We start from the raw sequence: 25,845 nt of genomic DNA on the forward strand, positions 1-25,845 counted from the left end.
CATGTTTGTTTCTTTATAAAATCTAGGAAACTTACTTTCAGTGCTGGATATTGTAAAGCAGGACTGGATAAATGTATGTCACCACAGAATGTCAATGAGAACATCAAAAACTGCCACCTTGGCAGACTTAAATAATTCTGATTGTATAGTTAGGTTACAATGAAAAATAAATTTTTATTACAAAAACAACATAATCATTAAAATGATTTTCTAGTGTGACGTGTTACAGCGCAAACCTTACAAAGTGCACTTGTCCGTCAGGTTGATAGAGCACGTGAAAAGTTTGCCCCAGTCCATTTTGCAGTGCAACGCCTCCAACTTGCTTTGCCGTAGCAAAATCTGAAATTGATGTATTGTCTTTGCTGTTGTTGGTCATTTAGTTGGACTTCCAATACCAACTCTCAGCCAGAAGACTGTATGACACGTGATTTTATGTAAGTGGCAACTGCTTTTAGAGCGTGTTTCCCAATACTTTGAAAGAAAACGGCATTCTTGGCTTGACCAAGTGTAATCATTTTAGGACATCTGCAGATAAAATGAAAAATCGACCTGTTGACCAAATTGCTGCATGTCACAGTTTTTGCATTCCTACTGCCACTACCATTATTGTATTGAGAATCTTAAACTGTTAGTATTGCTTTGCTAATTTGATGATTGCACTACTGAAGTATTGGGTGCAACTTTCAACTTTGCTAGGGGAGGAAAGCAGAAGGTATTTTATTCGCCACCAATTACACACAATATCTGATTTTTCTTTCCATTTACTTCAAATCCTGGATTTCTCATCAAAACTTGGTTTTGTACCAAAATAATTGAATAAAGTGTAATTTAGTTCTGTAAATTGGTGACATGACATGTTCAGAATGTTCATTTGTTTTGTATTGGTTAATTAGATGCGTTATTTCCAGCTTTTCTATTTACATGAATTCACTTTTGATGTAAAAAATATGTAAACAGAACAGCAAGTATTAGTAGTCAGGTGAGATGTTAACAGCGGCCCTGTTTGCTTGCTCCGGTGGATGTAAAAGATTCAATGGTTTTATTAATATATTTTCCTGGTGTCTTGACCAGTATTTCAACCAACACCATAAAAAAACACATGATTTTGTTACTTTTGGTTCAGTTATTATGTGTGTGACCTTGCTGAGTGCAAATTGTTTGTCACATTTGTAGAAATAACATTTATTTTCCTGAATAGGACAATATATTAAAAGTGACACCAGTGATGATAGATCAAAAGTTTTCTGTTAATAATAAAGTACTTTGTGATTTCCTGAGGCCCTGATCTAGTGGTTTATAAATTAATGTCCTTCTGTAACTGAAAGAACAATATAATGAAGGATTAAATATTTTTATAAAAACTGAAAATGTCAACATCGTATACGCAGATTATTTTTTGCATTTTTCTGATGGCAAGAGGATTAAAAACCCTCACAGCTCAATTCTGTAAAATGTGACCTTGTTCTTCCTTGTGTCATTTTAAAACAGGAGGGGTATGGAGTGATTGTTCTAAACACCAATGAAAACTACGTAGAAGTGGAGAAATCAAAGAAACAAGAGCAGCCACCACCAAATGACACAGACGAGCCAGCAGAAAAGAAAGAGAAGAAGGATGACTGTCAGAAAGAGACAAACAAACGGCGTGACTTTTATGAGAAATACCGAAATCCTCAAAAAGAAAAAGAGACAAAACACATTCTCATTCGGGTTAGTATCTGGTACTTTTCAGTAATAGTAAATTACTGTAGCAATCTGATTATGTTGACCAGTTAATTAATGTTTATGTACATTTACAAAGCTCCAATAACAACAATTGCCAGCTTGATGAATCACTGGCTCAATATCCAATTTCTCACTATTAGTCTAAAGTTTAACATGAACTCTTGAAAATATATTACAATATATATTATATATATTTTCATAGACATTTTAAACTTTACATTTCATTCATTGCAATCACATTGGTTTCAAAATTCTATGTGCAATAACCTGATGCACAGTTGAAGGATTTATCTTTCTCAACACATGCAGAAAAAGAAATGTTATTTGTACAGTAGATTTACTTTGTAATTGAAAGTTGTTGTAATTGAAATAAATTACATCGTGTAGCTCACTTGCATCAGCATGGTTTTGCACAGGTCAGGAAACCTGTTGTGCAACAATTCTAAAAGAGGTTCAGTAGTGAAACTACAGCACAACAAAGGGAAAATTATTAATATCTCAATAAATATTTATGGTAGAATAGTAGTGGTGTGATATAATGAGCAAGTGCTATTCCTTGCTCTACCCCATCACTTATTCAGTGCACCCTTACACTTTGTAATGCTAACAGCATGAGATCGTTATAACAGTGCTGCCCACAGTTCTCCATTTCTGCAGGGGGCAGAGACAATATTATTCAGACTTTGACATTAGCTGGTGCCGAGCGTCTATACAATGCATTATACATTGTTTCTAGGTTGAGGTAATACCAAAAGGTGCTTATTAGAATCCAGAGTTCACGTCGCACCTGTGAAAATTTCTGCACAATCTTAAAAGTTGATTGAAAACTTGATACCAAACCGATGGTTGCTATATATGCCCCTTGCATTAAAACACATTCAACATGTCAATTCAGTTATTTCATATATTTTGGAACATGATCTTAGAAATCAACATTGTCATGCTCAGAGAAAGAGTGGGTACCTAGGAACAAGGAAATATTGTTTATTTGAGAAAAGTAATTGTGAGGTATGATAATTGTACAAATTTAATTTTGTATTTATATTTTTAGAACTATCACAAACCTATTTTCTATGTTTCACTATGTAAAAGGAAAGTTTAGTTGAATTGAAGGGTTAATACCGTAACTAAATTAAAGTTTAGAGTCATAGAAATAGAATGAAGTAGTGCAATTTAGTATAGCTTAAACCAGTGTTTTTCAAACATTTTTTTCCTGGGACCCACTTTCGTGACCCACATCGGCTGGCCTTCATGACACATGTTACCTTTGCTTACCTTTAATGCGAAAAGAGAGTCTGCTTGGCCCTCATGATCTCACACCAATCAGGTTCACAGGAGGAAAGGACAATGCACATATCAAGTGCAGACTTCAGCCAGAAAGTCTTAAAAATCCAACCTCACATATGTAGGTTGTAGTGACGGGCAATAGCAACAAAATGCTTGTTTTACTCAGCACTGGATTCTGCTGGGAGATTCTACTCCAGATTTCTGAAAGCCTCATAAGATTTTGTGTGTTTTTAATGTGCTGTCACAGGCCAGGTACAGCAGCATAGCCTTTTTGTTTCGAGTCAGCTGTAAGTTAATAACTGACTCTGGGGTCAAAACCTCCAAAGGGTTTTTTCACCCACCACTTCGCTTTCAAAATCTGAAACTTCTCTCATTTGCCAGTACTTACCTGTATATAACACACATGGGTTTTTCTTTATTTGCATTGTCACAATTGACAAAACCATACCTTAAGAAATCATTTTTATACTGCTTTGTTTCTGAACTAAGTTTCTTCTTTGTAGGCTGTTAACCAAAGGCCCTGGAGCTCTGTACAGAGCTAACACTGCACTGCTTTGTCCTGCCCTGGGATCTCCTGAGCTGCTCTGTCCAGTAGACTGAGTTGTGAGATCCTAGCCAGTAGGTACACTGCCTATAAGTGTCTCTTGTGAGCAAACAATTTAGCTTCTCAGCCCTCTTGCCTTTCTTGCCAGCAGCTAGAAAATTGAAGAAGCTTGCATCCGTGATTTGGCACCAAAAGTGTACATGTAGGGCACATGACCTGCTCACTGCTGCTGCTAGTGGCTGGAGGACTGCCCACAGCTTAATTTCCTTGTTCAAAAAGCAACTGTTGGGTGCTTGTCCCACGATCGGTACAACTGCGGGAATGCGGCAACCTAATTTATATTGACCAAAAGACACATGCAGGAATTGTCAAATCGTCAAATTATGTACATCAGCCTGGGAATGAACAGGAGCAAGTCTGCCTATCAAACTGAAAGCTTATAGAGCAATAGTCCTGGCCACTCTACTCCACACATGCAAGACATTTGCTGTTTACCAACATCATACCGAAATGCTCAACCACTCTCACTTGACTGCCTTCAGTAATTTCTGGAGATCAGGTGGCAGGATGAAATACCAGACTGAGATGAGCAGGTATGCAAAGCATTCACACCATATCGAGACAATCATAACTGAATTGTGCTGGCCGCGGAGCAAGAAGGCTTGACACTAACCAAAGCAAACTTTTTATGGAGGACTTGAGTCTGGAGTGTGCTTCATAGCATCCAAAGGAAGCATCACAAGGAAGGTTTCACTTGGGAGTTTTGACCTTGAGTCTTGGATGAAACTCGCCCCGGATTGCTGCATCTGACACAATCAAACAAATAATGGTGTGGCTTCCTTCAAAATTAGGGGTAGAGAGAAAATGCACGGGGAGGAAATCTCAAGCCAACAATTAGTCCATAACTCAATCGTCTGCACTACCCTGTTCTATTTGTAGCAGAACCTTCTCCATGCAGATCGGCCTCAGCAGTCACAGAGGTATCTCCCATAACCCTACCAAATACTCCAGATGTTCAACATCGGCATCTTTGCCTCGAAGGACGAACAAGAAAAGAAGAGAGTTGAGAGTTGAACATCAAAGAGTGGGGGGGGGGGGGGGGGAACCATAGTTGGTTAACTTTGACAAGTTACAGAGGGACATAGATAAGCTGCAGAGCTGGGCTGACAGGTGGCAAATGGAGTTTAATGCAGAAAAGTGTGAGGTGATTCATTTTGGAAGGAATAACAGGAAGACAGAATACTGGGCTAATGGTAAGATTCTTGGTAGTGTGGACGAGCAGAGAGATCTCGGTGTCCATGTCCATAGATCCCTGAAAGTTGCCACCCAGGTTGAGAGGGTTGTTAAGAAGGCATACGGTGTGTTAGCTTTTATTGGTAGAGGAATTGAGTTTCGGAGCCATGAGGTCATGTTGCAGTTGTACAAAACTCTGGTGCGGCCGCATTTGGAGTATTGCATGCAGTTCTGGTCGCCACATTATAGGAAGGATGTGGAAGTATTGGAAAGGGTACAGAGGAGATTTACAAGGATGTTGTCTGGTATGGAGGGAAGATCTTATGAGGAAAGGCTGAAGGACTTGAGGCTATTTTCGTTAGAGAGAAGAAGGTTAAGAGGTGACCTAATTGAGGCATACAAGATGATCAGAGGATTAGATAGGGTGGACATTGAGAGCCTTTTTCCTCGGATGGTGATGTCCACCACGAGGGGACATAGCTTTAAATTGATGGGAGATAGATATAGGACAGATGTCAGACGTAAATTGAGGGGAGATAGATATAGGACAGATGTCAGACGTAGATTCTTTACTCAGAGAAGTAAGGGCATGGAATGCCCTGCCTGCAACAGTAGTGAACTCGCTAACACTAAACACATTCAAATGGTCATTGGATAGGCATATGGACGATAAGGGAATAGTGTAGAGGGACTTTAGAGGGGTTTCACAGGACGGTGCAACATCGAGGGCCGAAGGGCCTGCACTGCGCTGTAATGTTCTATGTTCTATTTGTTTGGCATGTGATTCACTCTGTTGCGAAACCATGTTTTACATTCAATATTGTAATGAAGCAGTGATGATCTGTAAATTACCTCTTGACCCCATAAGGATGTTTGTGAGGCCATTATTGTTGCTGACTTAATCCTCTAAAGTCATTGACTGGAAGTATTGGAATAATAATAGTAATAATAATAGCTTATTGTCACAAGTAGTCTTCAATGAAAAGCAGTGATGATGACTAGAGCCCACAGGTAAACATTTTTGATGAACATTTGGGAAAATAAATTTCTAATTAATACAGTCAGCCAATACTGTGTGACAATGACTATCTCCAAGAGCGAATCTAATCATCTTGATGTTTAATGTTATTACCATCACTAAGGCCTCCACCTTCATTATTCTGAGAATCACCATTGGCCAGAAACATAACTGGTCCAGCCATTTAAATAATCTGACTGTAATTCGCCTCATGACTCCCTGAAGCCTGTCCACCATGTGCAAAAAACTAGTCAGCAATGTTGATGATGTAAGAGTTCTTCCAGTTTATTTCCTTTGCTCCCATTTTTTTTCTTTTATTAATTTTGGTCCGTGGTCCTATAATCGGAATGTGCCTTTAAGCAGAGGATTCAAGCTGAAGCAGCCTGTTTGTCAGGACATTGTGTTCCCAGGTCTTGTTTTGGAAAGGAGAAGTCAGACTCATCGGCGACGAGTGAATCTTAGAACCAGCTTTGGAGGAAGTCGGGTTGGTTTATTGGCTGCCGGCTTGTGGGTTGACCAGGTACAGTGTTCTGCCTGACCAAGGTCCATGATTGTTTCCTGCATAAAGCTTTCTGAGAGAACTTGGCAGAAATGTTTAGACCTTGGAAGGAGAGGAACATGCTCTTTCTCGCTTGTTGAAATAACTGCTTTATTGACCTCAAACCAGTGAGTGCCTGGAACATCTGTGGTGTAAACTTGAAATAATCCTGTATCTACAGAAAAAGTAGATAACCGTGCCAGAAACTTCTAGATCCTCCAAGGAAAATAAGCTGCACGAGTCTGCAGTGATGATAATTACAAGCTAAAGGAAAAGAAAGTACCCAACTGAAGGCTTAACCTTGACAAAGAAACTAACTGCAAGATATCCATCTGAATCCAAGATTGTTATCCTTTTATTTTATTATATTTTCTTTTCCTCTCTCAATCATCCTTTTTCCTCTGTTGTTTTCTGTGTGTGTGTAGAAAGTGGGGGGAGTTAGAAAGGCGGATGTTGGGAACCAGATAGTAAATAGCCAGTTAGATTTTTTTGCCTATTTAATTACAATTGCTGTTAATAATAAAAAGGATACTTGTGTTTAATTTTTACAAACCTGGTGACTATAGTCAATTTAACTCAACCAAAGCCACAGTTATTAATATAAAATCTAATTTCACTGTGTTGCGACTCCGGGTCAAGTGGGGCTGCAATTGACCATGCGCTAGCCCAGTGGTTGTAACATTATTCTTCCCACTTGCCTGCATGAGTGCAGCTCCAAGACCTTATGTTACGGGGTTGTGCTGAGCATTTGCACATCATGTGGCTCCCCTCCAGAAATCAGTAAAATAGGCACTTTGGGCCGAATTTAGCCTGGAAAATCGGACTCATTCATCCCCTCAACCACAAAGACAACAGGGAGGGCAATAATGCCAGGAAGCAGTAGCCCGAATGGACCCACGAGACGAGGGGTCCCCGGTCACCCGCGAGAGAGGGAGATTGGCGACCCGGACAGTGGGCTCACCCCCCCCCCCCCAGGAAGTGTTGGAAGACATTCCTAACTAAAAGACTAACCATGATGAAGGACGAGATTAAGGCTGAGATTCAAACGGCAGTCATGGTGGCAGTTGCAGAGGAGCTGGTCGCCATGCAGATGGCACTCGGCAGCTTAATGAAGAAGGCTGGAAGACCAAGGGAAATTATACAGAAACACAAAAAGCCATCGATGGACAAGAGCAACCGAATTGTCGCCCTGGAGGCCTAGATAAAGAGGTCGGGGTTTACGGCAACAAAGCCAGTTACGGACCAAGGGGGACGGACCGTCATTCTCAATGGTGATCTAGACGATGTGCTGGTAGTTCTGATGAACATGTAAGTGCTCAACTGGAATGACACGGAATTTATGAAGAAGACCATGGAGGAAATCACCTACATAGACACGTACCGATTGGTCATGGGGGGGGGGGGGGGCGAGGGGATCCTGAGGAACTTGGGGGGGGGGGGCCCCAAAGGAACTGGGAGCGTTGATAGACCAGTCGGACCCATGCAGTTCATACACCTAGGTGAGAATGAATTCTCCTTTTTTCCCACCAGTACAAAGTTTACGCGCTCATCGACTTCTTTGTATGGGGAAAATCGGTGCTTCCAGAAATAGTCAGAGCAGAATACTCGGCGATTCCATGGATGTGAGGTTGGAGACGGGCCATGCCCAACGCCCCACATGGAGGTTGGATATGACCCTCTTGGCCGACAAGGTCTTCTCCAGAAACCATCACAGGCCATAAGCGGGGAAGTCTCACCTTCCATGTTCTGGGAGACACTGAAGGCTGTGATTAGGAGAGAAATTATTGCATCCAAGGCTCGGAGAGGCAGGGAAGAGAGGCTGTTTAGGCAGCAACTGAGGCTCCATAGTGGAGGTCGACAGAGGGTACTCTTAGGCCCGACCGTCGAGCTTCTAGCGGAGAGGAAAAAGCTACAAATGGACTTTAACCTGCTGCCCACCGGGAAAGCAGTGCATCAATTCAGCCAGGAATGGGTGACCTTTTATGATCCTGGTGACAAGGCTAATGCCTGATGGTGCACCAGCTGAGAAAGCAGGCAGCCATGAGGGCAATAGCCCAGGTAAAGGAAAGCAGAGGCAGACTGGTAGCCAAAACAAAAAAGGTTAACAAAGTATTCGAGGCCTTTTACTGGGGACTGTACACCTCCGAGCCGCCCAACGGGAACTTGGGGATGAAACGGTTCCTCAATGGACTGGATATGCCAGTCGTGGGGGACAACAATCGGAGGGAGCTGTAAGCACCACTATGACTAGGAGAGGTCACGGAGAACATTAACTCCATGCAGACGATAAGGTGCTGGGACACAATGGGTTCCCCGTGGACAAAAGCACTCGCCCCCCACCTGCGGGAGATGTTCGTAGACTCACTAGCGAGTGGCACCCTGCCTCCAATGCTAACACCATATTGCTGATAACCCAAAAAAACAAAGACCCAGCGGAATGCGGACCCATCTCGCTGCTCAATGTGGACACAAAAATATTCGCACAAGTCCTGGCCAAGAGACTAGAAAACTATGTACTAGAGGTGGTCGCAGAAGACCAGACAGACTTTGTTAAGTGTAGACATCTAACTGTGAACATCAGACGCTGCTGAATGTGATACTGACCCCAACCGGGGAGAGAGAACAACTGAGTCATTGAGGTACTGGATTGGATTGGATTTGTTTATTGTCACGTGTACCGGGGTACAGTGAAAAGTATTTTTTCTGCGAGCAGCTCAACAGATCATTAAGTACATGGGAAGAAAAGGGAATAAAAGAAAATACATAATAGGGCAACACAAGATATACAGTGTAACTACATAAGCACTGGCATCGGATGAAGCATACAGGGTGTAGTGTTAATGAGGTCAGTCCATAAGAGGGTCATTTAGGAGTCTGGTGATAGTGGGGAAAAAGCTGTTTTTGAGTCTGTTTGTGCGTGATCTCAGACTTCTGTATCTCCTGCCCGATGGAAGAAGTTGGAAGAGTGAGTAAGCCGGGTGGGAGGGATCTTTGATTATGCTGCCTGCTTTCCCCAGGCAGCGGGAGGTGTAGATGGAGTCAATGGATGGGAGGCAGGTTTGTATGATGGACTGGACGGTGTTCACGACTCTGTGAAGTTTCTTGCGGTCCTGGGCCGAGCAGTTGCCATACCAGGCTGTGATGCAGCCCGATAGGATGCTTTCTATGGTGCATCTGTAAAAATTCGTAAGAGTTAATGTGGACATGCCGAATTTCCTTAGTTTCCTAAGGAAGTATAGGCGCTGTTGTGCTTTCTTGGTGGTAGTGTCGACGTGGGTGGACCAGGACAGATTTTTGGAGATGTGCACCCCTAGGAATTTGAAACTGCTAACCATCTCCACCTCGGCCCCGTTGATGCTGACAGGGGTGTGTACAGTACTTTGCTTCCTGAAGTCAATGACCAGCTCTTTAATTTTGCTGGCATTGAGGGAGAGATTGTTGTTGCTACACCACTCCACTAGGTTCTCTATCTCCGTCCTGTATTCTGACTCGTCGTTATTCGAGATCCGGCCCACTATGGTCGTATCGTCAGCAAACCTGTAGATGGAGTTGGAACCAAGTTTTGCCACGCAGTCGTGTGTGTACAGCGAGTAGAGTAGGGGGCTAAGTGTGCAGCCTTGCGGGTCCCCGGTATTGAGGACTATTGTGGAGGAGGTGTTGTTGTTCATTCTTACTGATTGTGGTCTGTTGGTCAGAAAATCGAGGATCCAGTTGCAGAGTGGAGAGCCAAGTCCGAGGTTTTGGAGCTTTGATTTGAGCTTGGCTGGGAATATGGTGTTGAAGGCGGAGCTGTAGTCAATAAATAGGAGTCTGATGTAGGAGTCCTTGTTTTCGAGATACTCTAGGGATGAGTGTAGGGCCAGGGAAATGGCGTCTGATGTGGACCGGTTGCAACAGTATGCAATTGCAGTGGATCAAGGTGTTCTGGGAGTATGGAGGTGATGCGCTTCATGACCAACCTCTCGAAGCACTTCATTACAACTGAAGTCAGGGCTACCGGACGGTAGTCATTGAAGCACGTTGCCTGGTTCTTCTTTGGAACCGGTAAGATGGTGGTCTTCTTGAAGCAGGTGGGGACCTCGGAGTGGAGTAGGGACAGGTTAAAGATGTCTGTGAATACGGTTTGGCCTAGTGACAGGGTTCACCTCATGGGTGAAACTCCTGTACAATGCCCCCAACGCAAGCTTTCGGATCAACACCATTAGCTCTGAATATTTCCAGCTTCACAGAGACACAATGCAGGGGTGCCCGCTGTCCAAAATCTATTTCGCCCTGGCAATCGAACCACTGGCGATTGCATTACGAGAGGCTGGAAGGGAATCCAAAGCGGAGGTAGTGAGCACAGAGTCTCGCTATATGCAGATGATCTGCTTCTCTACATCTCGGACCCGCAAAACGATACGAATGAAATCACGAAGCTCTTGGGAAATTTTGGAGCCTCCTCGGGCTACGAACTCAACCTGGGCAAAAGCAAAGTATTCCTGGCCAACCCGAGAGAGGAGGGGCAGGCCTGGAGGGTTTACCGTTTAAAATAGTCCGACGCAAATTCCGTTACCTGGGAATACAGATAGCACATGATTGGACACAGATCCACAGTGCAATCTAACCCGTCTGGCAGAAGAAGTAAAAGAGGACCAACTGAGATGGGATGCACTCCTGCTTTCCCTGGCGGGGAGGGTGCAGACGATCAAGATAAATGTACTACCCAGGTTCCTCTTCCTGTTTACATCTTTATGAATCGACATATCCAGGGCCTTTTCCTAAAATGTAGACAAAATTCTTATGGCATTTGTGTGTGTGTATGCGCTGAAGGATCCCCAAAACAGTACTAGAAGGTGAAGAAGCATGGGAGGCCTGGCCTACCACTGGGCAGCCACGGCCAAGAGAGTGAATGGATGGGTAAAGGAACCAAACATGGCATGGGTGAGGATGGAGAAGTCCTCCTGCACGGGAACCATCCTCTGAGCCCTCATCATGACAGCACTCTCGTCCCCACCATCAAAATCCTCAACAAGCCCAGTGGTTGTAATAACCCTGAGAAGCTGGAACCAGATGATGCAACACTGCGGTCTGACTGAGGTATCCACCCTGGCCCCCATCTGCAGCAACCACACGTTTCCACCGGCCATGCTTGATGTGTGGAGACAGGACGGGGGGACACTTACGATTAGGGACTTTTACACGGGAGACAGACTAGTGACCTTAGAGGAACGGATGAAGAGACTGGAACTACCAATCGGGAACGAACTCCAACATCTGCTGGTCAAAAACCTTCTCCACAAGGAGACGACTACATAGCCAAGGACCCCGAGAAAGACAATGCTAGAGTAGTTACTGGATGGGAACCGTTTGGGGAAGGGGAACTGCATGACCTGTAAGGATAATTTTTAGAAAGGATACACACCCCACTGGATGAAACAAGGGAAAATGGGAAGAAGAGCTAAGGACGAAAATCGGGTGGGGACTCTGGAGCAAAGCACTGAACAGTGCCATCTCAACCTCCTCTGCAAGGCTAAAACTCATGCAGGTAAAAGTGATGCACAGAGCACACCTGACATGAATCTGAGTGAGCAGGTTCCACTTGGAGCTGGAGGATTAATGTGAATGGTGACAGGGAGGCCTGGCCAACCACCCCTAGATGTTCTGGGCCTACCCCCCGGGTACTGGACAGCCTTCTTCGAAGCAATGTCCAAGGTTCTGGGGATGAGGGTGGAGCCGTGTCGTAAAGTGGCTGTTATTGAACCAACAATACTACATATGGGGAAGAGGGCTGACACCCTTGCCTTTGCTTCCCTGTTCACCCGCCGACGAATCCTCCTCGGCTGATGATCAGCAGCACCACCTGTTATATTACGATATTGTTAAATATATTACTCTTTTTGTCCAGCCGAATCTTTGAAATATAGACGTAGTATTCCAGTGATGATAAAGTAATTTAATGAGTAAAAAACAATCTTGTGAGTTCTTTTTACTTAATACTAAACTAGTAAACAAACAAATAATTGTAGATTAAATTATTAAATAAGATAATGCTACATACTGATATATATTAACTTCTTCTCTATAGCTGTCTCTCTTCTGTACTCTCTGCACTCCTGACACACTCTCCTCTAGGAAAGAGCGGGGAAACCTTTTTATAGGTCTGATAGTGTGGCCATCTAGTGTTCAGTTGCCTGTACTTGCTTAACATAGTCTGATCATCTATTACTACATACAGAGATCACTACACCACCCACAGCTACAGACTGGCTGGCAGACCTATCGGAATTTCTACATCTGGAGAAGACCAAATGCACCACCCGAGGGTCAGAGTAGGGCTGCCACATAAAATGGAAGCCATGATGTGGAGATGCCGGCGTTGGACTGGGGTGAGCACAGTAAGAAGTCTTACAACACCAGGTTAAAGTCCAACAGGTTTGTTTCAAACACGAGCTTTCGGAGCACGGCTCCTTCTTCAGGTGAATGGAAAGGCTTGTTCCAGAAATGTTTATATAGACACAGTCAGAGATGCCCCGGAATGCGAGCACCTGCAGGCAATCAAATCATCAAAGATGCAGAGAGAGAGGTAACTCCAGGTTAAAGAGGTGTGAATTGTCCCAAGCCAGTTCAGTCGGTAGGCCTCTGCAAGTCCAGGCTTGTTGGTGGGGGCCGAATGTAATGCGACATGAATCCCAGATCCCGGTTGAGTCCGCATTCATGCGTGCGGAACTTAGCTATAAGTTTTTGCTCAGCAATTTTGCGTTGTCGCGTCTCCTGAAGGCCTCCTTGTAGAATGCTGACCCGGAGATCAGAGGCTGAATGTCCTTGACTGCTGAAGTGTTCCCCAACTGGAAGGGAACAGTCCTGCCTGTTGATAGTCGCACGATGCCCGTTTATTCGTTGTCGCAGTGTCTGCATGGTCTCGCCAATGTACCACGCTTCGGGACATCCTTTCCTGCAGCGTATGAGGTAGACTACATTGGTCGAGTCGCACGAGTATGCGCCGCGTACCTGGTGGGTGGTGTTTCCACGTGTAATGGTGGTGTCCATGTCGATGATCTGGCATGTCTTGCAGAGATTACCCTGGCAGGGTTTTGTGGTGTTGTGGTTGCTGTTCTGAAGGCTGGGTAATTTGCTGCAAACAATGGTTTGTTTGAGGTTGCGCGGTTGTTTGAAGGCCAGTAGTGGGGGTGTGGGGATGACCTTGGCAAGATGTCCATCCTCGCTGATGATGTGTTGGAGGCTGCGAAGAAGATGTCGTAGTTTCTCCGCCCCAGGAAAGTACTGGACGACGAAGGGTACTCTGTCAGTGGTGTCCCGTGTTTGTCTTCTGAGGAGGTCGGTGCGGTTTTTTGCTGTGGCGTGGTGGAACTGTCGATCAATGAGTCGAGCGCCATATCCCGTTCGTACGAGGGCATCTTTCAGCATCTGTAGGTGTCTGTTGCGCTCCTCCTTGTCTGAGCAGATCCTGTGTATACGGAGGGCTTGTCCATAGGGGATGGCTTCTTTAATGTGTTTCGGGTGGAAGCTGGAGAAGTGGAGCATCGTGAGATTATCTGTGGGCTTGCGGTAGAGCGAGGTGCTGAGGTGACCGTCCTTGATGGAGACGAGTGTGTCCAAGAATGGAACTGAATTTGGAGAATAGTCCATGGTGAGTTTGATGGTGGGATGGAACTTATTGATGTCATCGTGTAGTCGTTTCAGTGATGTCTCGCCGTGGGTCCAAAGGAAAAAAATGTCATCGATGTATCTGGTGTATAGCATCGGTTGAAAGTCCTGTGTGGTGAGGAAGTCCTGTTCAAACTTGTGCATGAAGATGTTGGCATATTGAGGTGCAAATTTGGTCCCCATGGCTGTTCCGTGCGTCTGGATGAAGAATTTGTTGTCGAAGGTGAAGACGTTGTGGTCTAGAATGAAACGGATGAGTTGCAGAATTGCGTCTGGAGATTGGCAGTTGTCGGTGTTGAGGACTGAGGCTGTTGCAGCAATGCCGTCGTCATGGGGGATGCTGGTGTAGAGTGCCGAGACATCCATTGTGACGAGGAATGTTCCTGGTTCAACTGGTCCATGGGTGCTGAGTTTCTGTAGGAAGTCCGTCGTGTCGCGACAGAAGCTGGGTGTACCTTGTACGATGGGTTTCAAGATGCCCTCGATGTGGCCAGAGAGGTTCTCACACAGGGTCCCATTGCCTGAAACGATAGGACGGCCTGGTGTGTTGGCCTTGTGTATTTTCGGGAGGCAGTAGAGATCTCCAATGCGGGGATTACGTGGGATGAGAGCACGTAGGGTGTTCTGAAGGTCTGGATCTAAGGTCTTGATCAGTCTGCTGAGTTGGCGGATGTGTTCCTTGGTTGGATCTGCGGGTAACTGCCTGTAGTGTTCCTGGTTGTCGAGTTGTCGGTATACTTCTTTGCAGTAGTCTGTTCTGTTCAGTATGACGGTGGCCCCTCCTTTGTCTGCTGGTTTGATGACGATGTTGCGGTTGGTCTTGAGAGTGCGGATGGCGTTGCGTTGTGCTTGGGTGACGTTTGAGGCTGCCTTGTGATTGCGAGTGATGAATCTCAAACAGGCACGTCTACATCCCACATAAAATGGAGGCCATTCACTAACTTGCTCCAAGACCTTTTTGAAGCCAATAACCAACAGAGCAGGGATGGGGGGATGCGCAGGAGCCAACGGGTCCAGAGGGAACAGACAGAAATGTGAGAGGGGGGAACAGTAAGTGTGGGAGGGGGGACCAGAGGAAGCAACAAGGGGGAGGCCAGAAAGCGGCCGACAGAGAGACCAGAGGGCCCAGCACAAGGCCACATGAAAGAGAACCCTCAAAATCAGACCGACAAAAGGATTGGATGAGAGGAGAAGAAGGGAAGGAGGCCAAGCGATATTGGGAAGGAAGGAGAAACAGGGCACGGCCCACATATAAACACCAGACAACTACCTTCGGTCAAGTAAAGGGCTAAGGAAAGGATCCTGAAACAGTGAAAGAAGGGAGTAGAGAGGGAGAGAGGGAGAGGCAAGGGGGGGGGGGGGGCCTCCGAAAAAGAACACCTTGCAAATTGTAACCGTTGCATCAATCTTAGCGAGTGTACAGTATATAAAATATAAAAACTTTAATAAAAATTTTCAACAAAAAAATACGAGTGCAGCTCCAATAACACTTGAGCAGCTTGACAGCATATGGGACTAAGCCACCTGCCTGATCAGCATATTGTCCAAGGTCACTGCAAGAATTCATCAAGCTTCCTTCGACAGCACATCGAAAACCCAGTACCTCTACCACTCTGAAGGACAAGGGCAGCAGACACTTAAGTTGCACTCCAAGTCTCGTACCATTCTGACTTGGAATCATATCATCCCTACAATGCAGAATGAGGCCATTCGGCCCATTGAGTCTGCTTGACCCGACAAAAAGAGCATTCTACCTAGGCCCACTCCCCCTCCCTATCCCTGTAACTCCGCGAATTGATCAATATGCAGATCAGGCAGGTGGCTTAGTCCTATGTTTTGTCGAGTTGCTCGAGTGTTATTCGAGTTGCACTCATTTTCTTTTGTTGAAAATTTTTATTAAAGTTTTTATATTTTATACATTAATGATCTGGAAGAAGAAACTGAAGGCACTGTTGCTAAGTTTGCAGATGATACAAAGATCTGTAGAGGGACAGGTAGTTTTGAGGAAGCAAGGGGGCTGCAGAACGATTTGGACAAGCTCGGAGAGTGGGCAAAGAAGTGGCAGATGAAATACAATGTGGAAAAGTGTGAGGTTATGCACTTTGGAAGGAGGAATTTAGGCATAGACTATTTTCTAAATGGGGAAGTGCTGAGGAAATCAGAAGCACAAAAGCACTTGGGAGTAGTTGTTCATGATTCCCTTAAGGTTAATATGCAGGTGCAGTTGGCAGTTAAGAAGGCAAATGCAATGTTAGCATTCATGTCAAGAGGGCTAGAACACAAGACCAGGGATGTACTTCTGAGGATGTATAAGGCACTGGTCAGGCCCTATTTGGAGTATTAGGAGCAGTTTTGGGCCCCGTATCCAAGGAAGGATGTGCTGGCCTTGGAAAGGGTCCAAAGGAGGTTCACTGGAATGAAGAACTTGTCGTATGAGGAACGTTTGAGGACTCTGGGTCTGTACTTGTTCGAGTTTAGAAGGATGAGGGGGGACCTTATTGAAACTTACAGGATACTGCGAGGCCTGGATAGAGTGGACGTGGAGAGGATGTTTCCACTTGTAGGACAAACTAGAACTAGAGGACACCATCTCAGACTAAAGGGGCGATCCTTTAAAACAGAGATGAGGAGGAATTTCTTCAGCCAGAGGGTGGTGAATCTGTGGAACTATTTGCCGCAGAAGACTATGGAGGCCAAATCACTGTGTGTCTTTAAGACAGAGATAAATAGGTTCTTGGTTAATAAGCAGATCAGGGGTTATGGAGAGAAGGCAGGAGAATGGGGATGAGAAAATATCAGCCATAATTAAATGGCAGAGCAGACTTGACAGGCCAAGTGGCCTAATTCTGCTCCTATGTCTTCTGGTCTTATGGGCCATCTTTGGACTGTGGGAGGAAACTGGACACGGGAAGAACGTGAAATCTCCACACAGATAGTCAGCCAAGGCTGTAATCGAACGTGGGTCCCTGGTGCTGTGTGACAGCAGTGCTACCAACTGTGCCACTGGGCCGCTCTATATTACCTTTACTTTACTGTCGCTGGGTCAAAAACCTGGAGCTCCTTTCCTAAAAGCACTGCAGGTGTACCTACATCACATGGATTGCCGTGATTCAAGAAAACAGCTCACCATCACTCGCACAAGGGCAATTAGGGATGGCCAACAAATGAACAAATAGAAATAAATGTAGGCTTAGTACAGTGTGTTAGATGGAGGCGTGCAAGCTAATTCAGTCTTAAATTCAGCACTAATCCATTTCCTTATTTTTCTGTTCGCTAAGTGAAGGAAAACACAAACAAAAATACATTGATGGCTTTATAACCAAGAAAACTAGAGCTTAACCAATGGCCGAGTAATGAAGCGTGGAATTTAACTGAAACATTTCGGAAGTTAATCTGTGGCGGGTTTTGCAGAGTTTCCTGCCGGCTCTTCTGCCGAGTTCCCCAACACTATCAGACTTGACACTTAGGGTGCGATTCTCCAGAAAGAGTTTGAAGTGTGGTAGCGAGCGGGAACTGCTGTGCGCTTCCTGTGCTCAGTCCAGCGAGGCCGGAAATGCTATTCAACGTTAATTGGACCATGTAACAAGGCCTCCCGCCACAAATAAAGGCTTGCCAGCCAATTCACCAGCACCGCGCTCGTCAGCCCTCTGCTAGCAAGGTCAAGCACCGCTTAAGCTACACTTGCTCAGCCAACCTGTCAGCCCACAACAATGGCGCCAAGGCAACCGGTCCCAAGATTCAGAGATGCAGACCCAGGGAGGCTACTAGACGCAGTGGAGGCCAGGAGAGATGTCCTTCAGCTCTGAGGGTCCCAGAGGGTGAGCCACAGGTCAAGCAGCGCTATCTGGAACGAGGTGGCGGCGGCTGTAAACTCCAGGAGTGTGACCAGGAGGACTGACCTCCAGTGCCAAAAGAAGGTCAACGACCTACACTGGGCAGCACGAGTGAGTAGACACCCACGCCACCTCCCCCATCTCTCCATGAACTCATAACCCTATCTTAACCTCCCCCCCTCTTCAAACCCCCCCCCCTCAACACTCTGAACCACGCATGTAGATAATGATGCCTTCAGGAAATGCTATTCCACAAATACCGGGAGAGGGCCCTGACTGGAGGGATGCCGGATTTAAGAATCCTCTCCTCCTTCAGGGTGCGGGCCCTGGAGGTTACTGGGCTGAGCACAGGGCTGTCATTCACATGGAGGCTGCCGAACCCCGCAGAGATGAGGAACTACCTGATGTGTTGGGTAAGCTAGGTCTGCGAGGACTGCGTTTACTGCAGCAGTGAGAGAGACAGGCTTCCAACACGAAGAAATGCCACTCTATTTTATTGAACTCTTAACTATCATACATACTTTAACTGTGGGTTGACACTATGCTGAGTTGACTGGAGACCTGAGGCTAACCTTACCAGACTATCTTACTACCACATGTTGTATGTTCTATTTGTTGCTCACGGGCTCTGACTGTCTCAGAGGCTAGATCCCAAGAGAGCGGGAAAACTAGTGCCCTCTGGCTTTATAGTGGTTGTGTCCTGTCTGGCGATTGGCTGCTTATTTCTGTGTGTTCATTGGTCATCCTGTGTGTCAATCAATGCCTGTCTGTGCACCATCATATATTTGTGTGTATATTATGACATCCCCTTTTTTTTCCTTTTAAAAAATGTGTATAGGTCAATAAATAGTGAGTGTGTGTGTAGGAGCCTGACTATATACAAAGTATGTGAACGTATTTACATGTGTAGGAGCCTGACTATATACCAAGTACGTGAACGTATTTACATGGGAAGGTGTCTAGTGCAGATAGAGGGCAGAAAACAAATTAGGAAGAAGCAGTATGTACAGATGTGTAAACGGATCACAAGGTAATGCAACATTCAGTCTATAAATTCAGTCTCTGTGGCGTGTGACGAATTCTGGTTGACCGTCTTAAGGGTGGGTCAGGGGCCGCCTGCACTGGAATGGGCGGAGCTGCCTTCAATGTAGAGGTTGGTAAAAGAATTGTCAGATCGGTGGCCTCGTGGAAGGGCGCGTCCTGAGGAACCAGCAGGTGAGGCGGGACATCACGCTCAGGTGGCGAGCATGGAAGCAGCCGCGGTGCCCGCCTATTACGCCAAAGAAAGGAGCCATCATGCATGCGAACGAGGAATGATCTTGGGGCCACTTGCTTGACCACCACAGCTGTGGCAGACCAGCCACCGTCAGGTAGCTGAACACGAACTCGGTCAGCAGGGACGAGAGCAGGGAGATCTATAGCGTGGACATCATACGCCGACTTGCATTGGGCCCGAGGCTGTTGCAGGACCGGAAAATTGTCAAGGTCCGGGATGTGGATAGCCGGCACCGTCGTCCGTAGTGTGTGGTTCATTAGCAGCTGTGCTGGGGACAGGCCAGCGGACAAAGGAGTTGCCCTGTAGGCTAGCAGCGCCAGGTTAAAATCTGAACCCGAGTCAGCAGCTTTGCACAAGTCTTTTAACAATGTTGACCCCTTTTCAGCTTTCCCATTCGACTGGGGGTAGTGGGGGCTCGAAGTGACGTGCGTAAAATTGTACTGCCGGGCAAAATCCGACCACTCCTGATTGAAGAAGCACAGGCCATTGTCAGTCATAACTGTAAGTGGAATGCCATGACGGGCAAAGGTCTCTTTGCATGCCTTGATGACTGTTGCTGATGTGAGGTCAGTCAGTCTGACCACCTCGGGGTAGTTAAAACATAGTCCACGAGGAGGACATAGTCTCGCCCCTTGGCATGAAAGAGATCAATACCAACTTTGGACCATGGGGAGGACACCAGTTCATGCGGCTGCAGTCTCTTTCGGCTGCGTCAGCTGGGACCGTTGGCACGTTGGGCAATTGAGGACCGTGTTGGCGATATCCTGACTGATGTCTGGCCAATATACTGCCTCTCAGGCTCGACGGCGACACTTTTCGACCCCCAGGTGACCTTCTTGGATTTGACCGAGGACCAGCTCTCGCATGCTCTGTGGGATTACTATCCTGTCCAGTTTCATTAGTATGCCATCCACTACCGCCAGATCGTCCTTTATATTATAGAACTGTGGGCACTGCCCCTTTTGCCAACCATCTGTGAGATGGCGCATGACCCGCTGGAGTAAAGGATCCCTGTCCGTCTCCTGACGACTCTGCATGACCTTTTCATCAGTGGCCGGAAAGTTGGATGCACAAAACGTCACATGAGCGTCGATCTGACAGACGAAGTCCGACTGCTCACACGGCATGGTGATGTATCTAGAGAGTGCATCGGCCACAATGAGCTCCTTGCCCGGTGTGCAGACCAGGTTGAAATCGTAGCGGCGGAGTTTGAGGAGGATCAGGGCCGGCTCAAGGCACCGGCAACTCGGGCAGTCGCCCGGGGCGCCATGTGCTAGGGGGCGCCAGACTCGGGTCCCGCGCATGCGCAGTTGGGCCGGTGCCAACCAGCGCATGCGCGGTGGCCGCCCCCCCGCTCGGTCCACTCCCCCGCTCGGTCCGCTCCCCCCGCCCCCTCCTCGGGTCCGCCCCCCGCCCCCTCCTCGGGTCCGCCCCCCCCCCCTCGGGTCCGCCCCCCTCCTCGGGTCCGCCCTCCTCCTCGGGTCCGCCCCCCCTCAGGTCCGCCCCCCCCGCCCCGCCCTCGGGTCCGTCCCCCCTTCGGGTCCGCCCCCCCGCCCCCTCCTCGGGTCCGCCCCCCCCGCCCCCTCCTCGGGTCCGCCCCCCCCTCGGCCCCCCCCCCACCCCTCTCGGCCCCGCCCCCCCGCCCCTCCTCGGCCCCGCCCCTCCTCGCCCCCCCCCGCCCCTCCTCGCCCCCGCCCCTCCTCGGCCCCGGCCCTGCCCCTCCTCGGCCCCGCCCCCCCCCCCATGGCCCCCCCCCCCCCAAGGGCGCCGAAGTTCAGCTTGCCCGGGGCGCCAGCAACCCTAGGGCCGGCGCTGAGGAGGATACGTTGTAGACGTGTCGTCATATCATTGAGGTCTTTCTGGATGATGTGAACCAGTGGCCTGTGGTCCGCCTCGACCGTGAATTTGGGGAGTCCATACACATAATCATGGAATTTGTTAATCCCCGTGAGGAGGCCCAGGTATTCTTTTTAAATCTGAGCATATCGTTGCTCAGTAGGTGTCATGGCTCCAGATGCATATGCGACTGGGGCCCAGGAGGAGGATTCGTCCCGCTGGAGGAGTGCTGCCGCAATGCCAGCCTGACTCGCGTCGGTGGAGATCTTCGTCTCCTTGCCAGGGTCGAAAAACGCCAGTACCGAGGCCTTGGTGAGTTTCGCACTGAGCTCACGCCACTCTCGCTCATGACGGGGAGCCACTGGAAGTCGGTAGTTTTTTTAACAAGATGTCGGAGAGCTGTGGTGTGTGATGCAAGGTTGGGGATAAACTTCCCAAGGAAGTTGACCATCCCTTGGAAGCGGAGGACCGCCTTCTTGTCCTCCGGGGTCTTCATGGCGTTGATCGCCGACACCTTGTCTGCATCTGGCTGCACACCGAACTGCGAAATATGATCGCCAAGGAACTTTATTTCTGCTTGACCGAACAAGCATTTGGCTCTGTTGAGTCGGAGGCCATGCTCGTGGATCCTATGGAACAGTCGTTTGAGGCGATTGATGTGCTCCAGAGGAGTTGTGGACCAGACAATGATATCATCGACGTACACTCGCACCCCCTCGATGCCCTCCATCATTTGCTCCATTATTCGGTGGAACACCTCCGAGGCGGAGATGATGCCAAAGGGCATCCGGTTGTAACAGTAACGACCAAACGGGGTATTAAATGTGCAGAGCTTTCAACTGGATGCATCCAGTTGTATCAGTGCGAAGTTCCCCTGACGGTTTTTTGACACAAACCATGGAGCTAACCCAGTCCGTGGGTTCCGTGACCTTAGAAATTACACCCTGGTCCTGGAGGTCTTGCAGCTGCTGCTTGAGACGGTCCTTAAGGGGTGCCGGCACACGGCGCGGTGCATGAACCATAGGTGTGGCATTCGGTTTCAGTAGTATCTTGTATCGGTAGGGAACTGTGCCCATACCTTCGAAGACGCTGTGGTATTTTGCTATGATGTCATCTAATTGGGTTTGGAAGTTGACATCTGGTGAGGCCGTTGCCTCAGCGGGCGACGTGGTGTGAACCCGCTGCACAAGATTCAAGATTTTGCAGGCCTGAGCACCGAGCAAGGAAGCTTTGTTGGACCCTACAATTTCAAAACCGAGTGTTGCTTTTTTTTTTGAAATAATTTTTATTGAAAAATTTTGAATTTATACAACAATAACGCACCATAGTAAAATACCAAAAATAACAATAATATTAACAATCATAAACATTCGCCCCACCTCCATGAACAACACAGCATTTTAACAACAACGCAAATTAACACAATATAAAGTTACAGAATAGACACTACAATAAGGAACACACACACACCCCCCCCCCCCCTCCCCCCCCCCCCCCACCCCCACACCGGGTTGCTGCTGCTATTGACCAAGTTACCTATCTTTGAGCCAGGAAGTCCAGAAAAGGCTGCCATCGTTTATAGAACTCTTGTATTGATCCTCTCAGGGCAAATTTGACCCTTTCCAATTTTATAAATCCCGCCATGTCACTGATCCAGGTCTCCACACTTGGGGGCCTTGCATCCTTCCACTGTAGCAGAATCCTTCGTCGGGCTACTAGGGACGCAAAGGCCAGGCCTCTTTCGCCTCCTGCACTCCCGGCTGTACCGCAACTCCAAAAATCGCGAGTCCCCACCCTGGTTTGACCCTGGATCCAACCACCCTCGACATCGTCCCCGCCACCCCCTTCCAGAATTCTTCCAGTGCTGGGCATGTCCAGAACATATGGGCGTGGTTCGCTGGACTCCCCGAACATCTGGTGCACCTGTCCTCACCCCCAAAGAACCTACTCATCCTAGTCCCGGACATGTGGGCCTGGTGCAGCACCTTAAATTGGATGAGACTAAGCCTCGCACATGAGGAGGAAGAGTTGACTCTCTCCAAGGCATCCGCCCAAGTCCCGTCCTCTATCTGCTCCCCAAGTTCCTCCTCCCATTTAGCTTTCAGCTCCTCCACTGACGACTCCTCCACCTCCTGCATTACCTTATAGATGTCAGACACCTTCCCCTCTCCGACCCACACCCCCGAAAGCACTCTGTCCATCGTCCCCCGCAACGGCAGCAGAGGGAATCCCTCTACCTGTCGCCTAGCAAACGCCTTTACCTGCAAGTATCTGAACATGTTCCCTTGGGGAAGGCCAAATTTATCTTCCAGTTCCCCCAGGCCCGCAAACCTCCTGCCAATAAACAGGTCCCTCAATTTGCTGATGCCCGCCCTTTGCCACCCCCTAAATCCCCCAGGATGAACCGATGGTTGCCACCCAGTGGAGCCTCCATCGAGCCCCCTGTTTCCCCCCGATGCCGTCTCCACTGTCCCCAGATTCTTAGGGTCGCCGCCACCACCGGGCTCGTGGTAAACCTCTTAGGGGAGAGCGGCACAGGTGCCGTTACCATGGCACCCAGGCTCGTACCTCTACATGACGCCATCTCCATTCTTTTCCACGCCGCCCCTCCCCCCTCCATCACCCATTTACGCACCATTGACACATTGGCTGCCCAATAGTACCCCAGAAGGTTGGGCAGCGCCAGCCTGCCTCTATCCCTCCCTCGCTCCAGGAACACCCTCTTCACTCTCGGAGTCCCATGTGCCCACACAAAGCTCAAAATACTGCTAGTCACTCTCCTAAAGAAGGCCCTGGGGATAAAGATGGGCAGGCACTGAAAGAGGAACAAGAACCTCGGAAGAACCGTAATTTTGACGGACTGTACCCTCGCCGCCAACGATAATGGCAGGATGTCCCACCTCTTGAACTCCTCCTCCATCTGATCTACAAGTCTGGTGAAGTTATGCTTGTGAAGAGTCTCCCAGTCCCTGGCCACCTGCACCCCCAGGTACCTAAAGCTCTCCCCTGCCCGCCTAAGCAAAACCGAGTGTTGCTTTTGAAGAACGATGGGATACCGCAAGCTGGCATGAGTCACCGGCAGCAATGGCATTGCCATTGTAGTCGAGGAGCTGGCAGGCCGGTGGAAGAATGCTCGGCTTGACGCGGATGGTATCAAGGTCAGACTTTGAAATGAGGTTTGCTGAAGCGCCGGTGTCCAGCCTGAAGCGTATGCGAGCCTTGTTGACCGTAAGGGTGACACACCACTCGTCGTCTGGATCAATGCTCATCACTGGGAGTTGTTTCACCTTTTTGGCGGAAAGCATTTTATGCTTGGTGATGATGCCCACCTGGAATGGGGATGTGAGGCCCTCGGTGTCTGGATCTGGAACCATGTCGGAGTCTGCAACGGGTTGCTGCACTGACCGGACTTTCCTGCGCTGCGGCTGGGATCGCTGTGTGTTAGGCAGTTGAGCAGATCTCCACAGGGCTGTGTAGTGGCCAAGCTTGCCACACTGGAGACAACGTCGAGATTTCGCGGGACATTGCCGCTTTAAATGGGCGGAGCCACAGTTGTGGCACGTCATGGCGCCGACATCAGGATGCTCCGTGCGGTCGAACGATGTGCGCACCTGCGCAGTTCGGTCGTCGGCTTCGCCGTCCCCCTGGTCGTTGCGCGCATGCGCAGGAGCCCGGGAAAAGCGCGCGAAATGGCCGCCCTCATCCAGACTCAGGCCCTGGAGCTGTTTGTCGGCCTGCACCTGCTCCGCATCGTGGCGGCCTTGCCTTGCCGTCTCTGCCACCTTGATATGGGAGTACCGGTTATTTGCGTGCTCGTGTAGGTCGCAGGACTCGATGGCAATGGTAAGGGTGAGCTGCTTAACTTTAAGGAGCTGCTGGCGAAGGGGATCGGAGTGGACTCCAAAAACGATCTGGTCGCAGATCATGGAGTCGGAAGTGGAGCCGTAGTTGCAGGACTGCGCGAGAATACAGAGATGGGTTAAGAAGGACTGAAAAGGTTCATCCTTACCCTGAAGCCTCTGCTGGAACACATAGCTTTCAAAGCTCTCGTTGACTTCGACGTCACAGTGGCTGTGAACGTCAGCAGAAGTATTTTAAACTTTTTCTTGTCCTCGCCTTCAGCAAAGGTGAGGGAGTTAAAGATGTGGAAAGCGTGGTCCCCGGCTGCAGAGAAGAAGAGAGCAATCTTCCTGGCATCCGATGCGGCTTCGAGGTCGGTGGCTTCAAGATACAGCTGGAACTTTTGCTTGAAAACCTTCCAGTTGGCACCGAGGTTGCCGGCGATGCGGAGCGGCGGGGGAGGGCGGATGCTGTCCATGTTACCGGATGGCTGATCGCTGGTCAAAGGCAGACTATCTCAAGGTAGGTCCGTCAAACTCGAGCATGACTCACTGGTACCATGATGTGTTGGGTACGCTGGGTCTGCGAGGATTGCGTTTACTGCAGCAGTGAGAGACAGGCTTCCAACATTTGAAGAAATGCAACTCTATTTTATTGAACTCTTAACTATAATACATGCTTTAACTGTGGGTTGACACTATGCTGAGTTGGCTGGAGACCCGAGGCTAACCTTACCAGACTATCTTACTACCACATGGTATATGTTCTATTTGTTGCTCACGGGCTCTGACTATCTCAGAGGCTGGATCCCAAGAGAGCGGGAAAACTAGTGCCCTCTGGCTTTATGGTGATCGTGTCCTGTCTGGTGATTGGATGCTGTGTTCTGTGTGTTCATTGGTCATCCTGTGTGTCAATCAATGCCTGTCTGTGCACCATCATATACTTGTGTGTATATTATGACACCACCGGGCTCCACGCGGAGCACCTGTCAAACGTGAGTGGTTATTGTCATGCTGACTGAACATACCGCCCACTGATTACATGTCCATTCCTCCGCATGTCCTCCATCAG

At 48.2% G+C, this 25,845-nt stretch overlaps 1 protein-coding gene across 1 annotated transcript in view; it reads left to right on the forward strand.

Moving 5' to 3' along the window:
• Positions 1–25,845, forward strand: part of fam172a (family with sequence similarity 172 member A) — an 820,821-nt gene that overhangs the window by 346,649 nt on the left and 448,327 nt on the right. The window contains 1 exon segment of the mRNA XM_038805269.1: positions 1,489–1,707. Coding sequence (XP_038661197.1) covers positions 1,489–1,707 — 219 coding nt within the window.

The sequence above is a fragment of the Scyliorhinus canicula genome, chromosome 8 (assembly GCF_902713615.1).
Source record: "Scyliorhinus canicula chromosome 8, sScyCan1.1, whole genome shotgun sequence".
Taxonomy (NCBI): Eukaryota; Metazoa; Chordata; class Chondrichthyes; order Carcharhiniformes; family Scyliorhinidae; genus Scyliorhinus; species Scyliorhinus canicula.